At 55.9% G+C, this 8,602-nt stretch overlaps 4 protein-coding genes across 4 annotated transcripts; all 4 read right to left on the bottom strand.

Annotated features, from left to right (window-relative positions):
- Positions 1 to 617: 617 nt before the first annotated feature.
- Positions 618 to 1,853, bottom strand: DQ04_07331030 (putative CYC2-like cyclin, putative,cyclin 6; the record flags this gene model as incomplete). The annotated part of the gene is made up of 1 exon (XM_009315119.1): positions 618 to 1,853. One exon carries the CDS (start codon positions 1,851 to 1,853, stop codon positions 618 to 620), a length of 1,236 nt encoding a protein of 411 aa, XP_009313394.1.
- Positions 1,854 to 2,896: 1,043 nt separating this feature from the next.
- DQ04_07331020 (dihydrolipoyl dehydrogenase) lies at positions 2,897 to 4,330 on the bottom strand (the record flags this gene model as incomplete). The annotated part of the gene is made up of 1 exon (XM_009315118.1): positions 2,897 to 4,330. The coding sequence occupies one exon, from the start codon at positions 4,328 to 4,330 to the stop codon at positions 2,897 to 2,899; it is 1,434 nt and encodes a 477-aa protein (XP_009313393.1).
- A 464-nt stretch (positions 4,331 to 4,794) lies between these two features.
- DQ04_07331010 (putative chaperone DNAJ protein) lies at positions 4,795 to 5,976 on the bottom strand (the record flags this gene model as incomplete). Its single annotated transcript, XM_009315117.1, has 1 exon — positions 4,795 to 5,976. One exon carries the CDS (start codon positions 5,974 to 5,976, stop codon positions 4,795 to 4,797), a length of 1,182 nt encoding a protein of 393 aa, XP_009313392.1.
- Positions 5,977 to 6,322: 346 nt separating this feature from the next.
- DQ04_07331000 (hypothetical protein) lies at positions 6,323 to 7,042 on the bottom strand (the record flags this gene model as incomplete). The annotated part of the gene is made up of 1 exon (XM_009315116.1): positions 6,323 to 7,042. One exon carries the CDS (start codon positions 7,040 to 7,042, stop codon positions 6,323 to 6,325), a length of 720 nt encoding a protein of 239 aa, XP_009313391.1.
- Between the last annotated feature and the right edge of the window lie 1,560 nt (positions 7,043 to 8,602).

Raw genomic sequence — 8,602 nt, 5'->3', positions numbered from 1 at the left:
TTTTTTTTTTTTTGGGGGGGTCCTTTTTTCTTTCTTTCCTTCTTGTCTTTCTCGTTCGTTCTGCTCTTCTTCTTATTCTCGTACCCTCGCTCAGCGTCGTCCACTCCCAGCCTCGCCACCGCGGGGAGGGCCTTGCCGAACAGGGGGGCACAGACGGTGAGGTGATGTAACAAATCAGTGTGTGCGTGAATCTAATCATCTAAAGGCGACGTGTGGGGGCGAGGCGGCCGGACCAACTGCGGCGCCAGCCAGCAGCAGCAGCAGGCCTCTCACTGGGCAGCGCAGCGCCATCCTCCCGGCCGTGAAGGGTTATAAGGAGAGTGGGGGGGAATTGGAGTGGAGCCAAACGTGCATGCATACACGCATACATATAGACGCGCACACGCAGACGCATATGCGCACACACACACACATATATATATATATATATATATACGGAATCTGTGACTGAGTGAGCGTGAGTGAAAAAACAATGGAAAGGCAGCCTACTAACTTCGGTACTTTGGAGCCTCCTGTTCTCTCAGTAAGTGTGTGTGTATACATATACGGTGGTGCGTTTGTTTGCATATGTGCCTGTGTGCATGTTTGTTTGATGTGCGTGCATAAAAGCGAGGCGATCAACAGTCGGGGACCTCGTTGGGCATGATGAGCTTCGCCACCTCGCTGTACTTGGTGCTGCTGTACTTGCGCCGCACCGCCTGGTACTTCGTCGTGGGGACGTAGCTCACGAAGTCCAGTATGGTCTCCGCGCAGGCCTTGAAGTCTCGCACCTGCGCCTTGCTGTAGTGCTGCAGCTGCCGATTCCAAATCGTCTCGCCCGCCAAGGAGCATGACACTCCTTGCTGTTTGATGCGCATCGTCACGAGGGCGAGGAACAGCGCGGCATTCGCGTGCTGCGATGAGACGAACTGCAGGCATTTGTAGTCGAGCATGGCGTGCTCAAGGAAGAAGAACGCAGTGTGACGCAGCAGCGTCATGTACGCCGTAAGTTCTTCGGCACCGCTGCCACCGCGCTCAAGCCCCTCCACAACGCTGAGCAGGCGCACTATGAATGGGAATGGCGTCGGCACTGTGAGGCGGAACGAGAGGGCGGTGCAAATGCTGCGCTCCATCTTTATCACCTCATCCCGCGTATACGTATTGGCGCTTATGTGCACGCACTCCTTCACCTCCGGCGGCCAGATCTCCTCGTACTTAGCAGCGAGTAGGATGCCGGTGATGCCAACAAGCTGGAGCTGTGAGCGCGCCACGTAGGCCCCCGTCGATCGCTTTGTGTTTACGCACGAGAGGTAGCGGTCCATGATGTTCACCGCCAAGTACATCGTCTCGGGGTGCAGCTTGAACTTGAGGTGCACGTCAATCAGCCAGTCGACCAGTATCATGCGCATCTTCTCGTTGATCTCCGGTTGGTACGTGAGGTACCGCGGGGACGCCACTAGCTGGCCGCTTGACGAGTGCAGGTCTATCAGTCGCTCCCTCTCCATATACATCTTGGTGATATCCTTCACAATCTCGCTGCAGTAGACAGGGTCGTAGGCGTGGTACCTGTCGGCGTGCGGGCTGGCGGGCGCGTCCTTCGCCCGCTCCGCTGCTGATGCTCCTGGTGCCGCTGCAGTGGTGCCGTAGAGGCTGGATCTAGAGGTCGACGTTGGCTGGGCCAAGCGGTACGAGTCCCAGTTGACGCTGACGCGCTGTGCCAACCGCTGCTTGACGTCGACGGCGCCACCGGAAAGATTTGAGACCTCACGGAGTGTAGTAGGGTTCATCTTGGCTGCTACCTCTGTTGCTGTTGCTGCTGCTGATGACGNGCCACCGGAAAGATTTGAGACCTCACGGAGTGTAGTAGGGTTCATCTTGGCTGCTACCTCTGTTGCTGTTGCTGCTGCTGATGACGATGACGATGATGTTGGGTATGAAGTCTGGCACACGCAGCAACCAAGCTCAAGGTGGGCCCTATTGTTCTTTCTTTTGTTGAGTATATTTTGTTCTTCCTTCTCTCGCGGTACCCCTTCCCCTATTTGCTACGTCTAACCACCTCTAGGACACTGTGAGGAAAGATCACAGGAAGGAGACATGAGCAGAAAGAACAGATGGAAGGCATGAGCAGCGAATCAACGCTTCGTGCCCGCCTTGGCGCGGCACTGCAGACCTCATCAGGAGAGTCACGCAAGTACGTGAAACAACAGTAAGACCGAAAAAAAGAAACGTCGGCACCCACTTTCAAAGTGGGCGCCATACGTCGTGAAGCGGCAAGGGGCTGTGGTGGGGAGCCCAGCGAGCAAAACATGAAGAATGGGTAACGCATGTGCCTTTTATTACTTCGCCATCTGCCACTCTTCTCCATCCCTCGGCACGGCCCACAGTTGCCGTTAGTGCACCTTCTGCTTCCAATGATGAAAAGGAAGATGATGATGATGATGATGATGCCGATGAATAGGAGGAGGGGAATATTCTCAGCGCTAGGGTAAACACAGGCATCCGCCTCTGTATCAACGCCCCATCCCCCCTCTCCTCGATCGCTCACGCACTCGTTTGTGTGCCACACAAGCCTACAAACAAGTGACAAGCAATCGCGTGCATCTACCCACCCTCAGTCACCGCATCCTTTACCATCTCTCACTATTGTGTTTTTTTTTGTTTTGTTTTTTGTCCCTCCCACACATTACAAGGTGTAGCGCGCTGGAATTTCTTTCTTCTTGCTTCTTTCGTGGGTGCTCCTGTTTTGTTGTTGTCGTTGCCTTTGTTTTTGATTTGTTTTCTTTTGCTTTGCTTGCTTGGTTTTTTTTTTCTTTTACTGTGCATGGTTTCATTTGCTCGTGTGCCTACGTGTGCATACTTCTCTGCACACCTCTTACACTCGGCTCCGAGCGCATGGGCCCATCCCACGACGGCCGTGTTAACAGTTAATGCTCTTGGCGAAGCACGCCATACACGCCTCCTTCAGCGCCTCCGACATGGTCGGGTGTGCGTGGCACGTGCGGCCGACGTCCTCGGAGCTGGCGCCATACTCCATCGCGAGGCACGCCTCGCCGATAAGTTCGCCCGCGGCCGTGCAGACGATGTGCACGCCGAGAATGCGGTCGGTGGCCTTGTCGACGAGCACCTTCACGAAGCCGTCCTCCGTGGCGACCGCCTTGGCGCGACTGTTGGCGTTGAAGGGGAACTTGCCGACCTTGTACGCGACGCCCGCCGACTTCAGCTCCTGCTCCGTCTTGCCGACGTTCGCCACCTCCGGCATGGTGTAGATAACGCCGGGGATGACGTCGTAGTTCACGTGGCCCGGCTTGCCGGCGAGCAGCTCTGCGCAGGCGACGCCCTCGTCCTCCGCCTTGTGCGCGAGCATCGGGCCCTTGTCGACCACGTCACCGATCGCGTACACGTTCGGCACATTCGTCTCGAAGTGGTTGCCGATCTTCACGAAGCCGCGGTCGTTCGTGGCGACGTTGATCTTGTCGAGGCCGAGGCCGCCGGTGTGCGGGCGCCGTCCAACCGACACGAGCAGCGCGTCGCACGTGAGCGTCTCGCGCTTGCCGTCCTTGCCCTCCACCTCGAGCGTCACGCTGCTGCCGTTGTTCGTCCCGCTCACCACCTTGGTGCTCGTCATGAACTTCATCTTCTCATTCTTCGCAAGGGCGCCAACGAGGGCGTTTGTGACGTCCTCGTCAAGCGTCGGTGCGCAGCGGGGGGCAAACTCAACAACCGTCACGCTCGCGCCAAGTCGCGCCCACACGCTGCCGAGCTCGAGCCCGATGACGCCGCCACCAATCACCACCATCGTCTTGGGCACCTCTTGCAGGGCGAGGGCGCCTGTGGAGGACAGCACAGCCTTCTCGTCGAAGGGTAGGAACGGCAGCTGCGTCGGCTCGCTCCCAGTGGCGATGATCGTTTTCTTCGTCTCGATCTTCTCTTCCTTGCCATCGAGGCCGGCGATCTTGATGGTGGTCGCCGACTCAAAGCTGCCCTCACCCTTGTAGTACGCCACCTTGTTCTTCTTCAAGAGGTACTCCACACCCCCCGTGAGGCCCTTCACCGCCTTCTCCTTCTGCTGCTGCATCTTCACCGTGTCCATCGTGATGGTCTCGCCACCAAGCAGGCCGTAGCGCGCAAAGTTGGCGTGTGCGTCGTGGTACAAGTGCGTCGCGTGCAGGAGCGCCTTTGAGGGAATGCAGCCAACGTTCAGGCAGGTACCGCCGAGCGAGCCACGCTTCTCAACACATGCCGTCTTAAGGCCGAGCTGCGCCGCCTTGATGGCCGCCACATAGCCGCCGGGGCCACCGCCAATCACGACAACGTCGTAGGGGTTAAGCTTCACTGCACAACGACGGAACATTGCTTGTATCGATTATGTTCTTTCTGGGGAGTTTGTTTTTTATTGCTTAGCCTTTGATTTCTCTCTCTCTCTCTATATATATATATATGTCTCTCTTTCGCTAGAAATAAAGTCTGGTGTGTACTGCGCAAATCACTACAGTGTATGGAAACACGTATATGCCACACGTAGACATGTGTGTTTGAGGTAAGCCAATACACAAAGAGAGGCAGTGCAATGTGTACCAAGACAGCAGCATCGCGGCGTGGAGACGAACGCACAGCACTACACACGCAGGCACACAAGGTCCCGTGCCGCAACATCACAGGGACTGTAGAGAATGTATGCATAAAAAGAAATCCTGCGGGCACCATTGCGGCTGCGCGCCGCATTCCCACATCCACGTTAAGCGCACATGGCATGGAAAATAAGGCGGAGAAAGGGAAGAAAAGAAAAACGGCGCACCCCACTCCTTTCCTCCAATCTCAGAAGTGTTCCTCGATCTCCTTCTTTTGGGCCTCCGTCAGCAGCTTGGGCAACTCAAAGAGAACCTTCACATACAAATCACCGCGCTCTGAAGGCGTGTGATGCCGTGGCATGCCGCGCCCGCGTATCTTCAGCACCGTGCCGAACGGCGTCACGCCGGTGTTCTCCACCGACACGTCGGATGCGTCGAGGTGCGCCACGTGGCGTTCGAAGCCGAGCAGCGCCTCCTTCAGTGTGACCGTCAGCGTCGCGTCGAGGTCGAGACCGTTCGGGCGGCGTGTGTAGTACGAATGCGGCTTTGTGTGCACCGTCATGACGAGATCACCGGGGATCATGTCCGGCGACTCGTCAGCCTCCATCTCGAACGTCACGGTGTGGCCCTCCGGCATGCCCTGCTCGATGTCCATCGTCAGCGTCACGTCACCGCGCACCACCTTGTTGCCGCCGCACGACGGGCACTTGTGCCGCGCCACCTTGCCACTCCCCTCGCAATGTGGGCACGCCTGCTGGATGCTCTGGAACATGTTGCCGCCTATCTGCAGCCGCTGTACGATAATCCCACGCCCACGACACTGCGAGCACGTCACCACTCCGCTGTCCTTCGCCGCGCCGCTGCCCTTGCACCTGCTACACACTTTCTGCTTGTTGATAGTGAACGTCTCCTGCCCGCCTTTGTACACAGTCGCCAGACTCACATGCAGCGTACCCTCCAGGTTTTGTCCTTTCAGGTTGTTGCCAGTACTGAAGCCAAAGAGGCGCGAAAACGGGTCCAGTGCATTGCCCTGGTCGCCTTGCGCCGCTGCTCGCTCCAGCTGCCGCAGACCCTCCTCTCCACGCATGTCGTACATGCGACGTTTCTTCTTATCAGAAAGCACCTCGTTGGCGCGGTTGATCTTGCCGTACATCGCGCGGGACGCCTCCGTGTTAGACACATCGGGGTGGTACTTGCGGGAGAGCTCTCGGAACCGCTGCCGCACTTCCTTCTCGCTGGCATGCTCGTCAAGCCCGAGCACACCATAGTAGTCCACGGCCTCCTCTTCCGCCGCCGCATTACGCCCACCGGCCTGCCTGCTGCTGCTGCCAAAGAATGCGGCACTGGGAACAGCAAGGTACACCACGCAGAACACCGCAAGAATACCAAGTGACAACCGTGCGCATGGGGCTCTTCTCGCCTCTATCATTTTCGTCATGGCAGCTTTAGTCGTTGGCGCTAGTGATTTGTAATATATCTCCCCCTACTCCCTCTTTGTTTTTCCGTTTTTGACTGATGCTCCCTTATTGGGCGATTATGTGAGCGTAGGCCCTTGCAGCACAATAGTGATGTTCCCTCTGCGTATCGTTACTAGAGTCGTGTTGAGGAGCAGGAGCGGGGCACCAGCAATTCGGTGAAAGGATGAAATGCAACAGAGATCAGCATCAATCCACCCACAAGAGAAACATCATTATCTTCAATTTCTTCAACTTCGTATTCGCCTTTGCATTGATTTTTCTTCTTTTCTTTTTCTCCTTGGTGTGTGGGAGGAGGTTTCAAGACGATGACTGGCCCGGCATTGGCTTGTAGCCAGTTTGCGCCACGGGCGTGAGCACCTGCTGCCCTAGGCGCAGATTGACATCCATCGCACCCGCACTCACGCCGCTGCGGCGGCCTGTGCGGTTCTCCTCCGCCTGTTCCGCGGACTCCTGCAGCAGCCGCTCCTGTTCCTCGCGCGTCACTTCGCGTGTGGCTGTGCGCTTGAACATCATGCCGCTGCGCTGCGTAATCAGAAGGCGCCGCACGTGGAAGGAGAGGTTGCTCTCGTGCTCGTCGAGCTCCAGCACGCGCGAAATGAACCACTGCTGCACCACCATGTACGGAATCGTCGCCCCTGTTAGACCGAAGAGCGTCTTGCCGATAGTCGGAGCGTTGCGCACGATCCACGACGGCTTGTTGGCACCCTCCTTGCCGTCAATTGAGGCGAACGCGCGCACCACACGGTGCCAGGCGAAGCGCGAGCTAATCTTGTAGCCGAGAACGAAGCCAAGCGGCATGCCGAGAAAGGTGCCCAGCATCCCCTTCTCGATCAGTCGCATCTCCGACGGGCTCAAGTTCTCGTCGTACTTCTGCAAGAACCGCAGGAAGTCTGCGCGGGTGTACGGCTTTGTCTTCTCGTCGAAGTTCATCATGGCCATGCCGGCTGTGACGGTGCCGAGCTCCCGCACGCCGCCGCCGCCACCACCACCACCACCAGCAGCGTTGCCCGACGACATTTTTTTCTTTGCCGCAGCCGAAGTGGATGAAGAAACTATGCGGTTTTCGCCTCCACAGCACCGGCACGCACCGCAGCGGGGGAAGGGAGGGAGTGGAAAAATAAGAGGAAAAGGAAAAAAGGTGGTGGAGGAGAAAGCCACAGTGCAAAGCGCAGAAACAGACAATAAGCGAGGAACGGCATGCGCATGTGCATCAGTCACGCTGTGCCGATGTATCCGAGTGAAGAACAGTTTCAGAGGGGGTGAGAGCACAGGAACTCAACACACGCCCACACACGCCGAAGAGAGCTCGTGNCGATGTATCCGAGTGAAGAACAGTTTCAGAGGGGGTGAGAGCACAGGAACTCAACACACGCCCACACACGCCGAAGAGAGCTCGTGTCGGGGAGTAAAATACAAAACAAAAACAAAAAGAAAATGGGTAAGATGGCCCACGGTGGCTGCAGCTCCGGTGCGACACAACAATAAGAGCAATGATGGCTAAGAATGAAGCGGCCATTATGCAAGTCACGGAGGAAGCTGCAGAATGCACACCACGCGCGCCATCCCCCCCGGGCAACCACTGCGAAAACAAAGAAACAAAAACAAACAAAAAGAAAACAAAAGAACGAAAAGAAAAAAATCGTGGATGTGGAGGGGGAAGAAGGAAGAGAGATGAGCAAAACAAAGAAAAACAAAAGGAACAAAGGAAATGTAAGAACAAAGAGGAAAAGGATAAAAATTTGAGGGGGACGAAAAAGCGAATGTGCAACATGGACAGGAAAGACCCGTGCACTCTCATTCCTTTCTGCATCCCCATCAGGTTCCTGCTTTTTATTTCTTTCCGATTTTTTTTTCTTTTCTTCTTGTTATTTGCATTCAGTTCCGTTTTCCTCTTGACTGCGGCTGCTCTCGCCGCTCGCCTCGATCCATTCGCGCGCCAATCACAACTCCCGCCTCCCGTCGAAGGGAAAAAAAACGCCGTTGTGGCGGGAGCAACACCTGTGAAATGGGGACAGGGGTGCTTTAACCAAAAAAGAAGACAGGGGCTGGTGCNGTACGAGTGGATTTGAAGATCCCCCTGCGAAGCCTTCCTTCATGCTAGTGGCATTGCTGCTGCTGTGTACTGTTTGCGTGTATTCATAAAGTCATTCGCCCGGCGTCGCACAGTACACGGCGTGATGTGAAGACACACACTGCCAAACACGAGACGCGGCCACGAAATACGACTAGAATCACCCATGCTTGAGTCGCCTGTCTCTCCCCCCTCGTCCCTCTCCCTACTCCCTTCCGGGTTTATATATAACATATTATATTGGTCTCTGTGTACTTGGAAACTTTGTAGTTTCTGCGTTGATTTCGCCCTTGGATGAATTTCCTCCGCGTTCTCTCACGCCCCGTGGCTATTCCCTGTTCACATATCCCCTCCCCCGCGACGGTCAGCAGCAGGGAACAGGAAATAGCCACAGTCACCTCAGTGTGGCGCCCGCTGCGGTCACTACCCGTGTCCGCTATCTTTGCTATGCGTTGGGGTAGTCTTTTCATTTCTTTTTTGATTTGTTTTTTTTTTTTTTTTTTTTT

The sequence above is a fragment of the Trypanosoma grayi genome (assembly GCF_000691245.1).
Source record: "Trypanosoma grayi strain ANR4 Tgr_733_V1, whole genome shotgun sequence".
NCBI lineage: Eukaryota > Euglenozoa > Kinetoplastea > Trypanosomatida > Trypanosomatidae > Trypanosoma > Trypanosoma grayi.
This window is presented reverse-complemented; position numbering and strand designations above follow the sequence as displayed.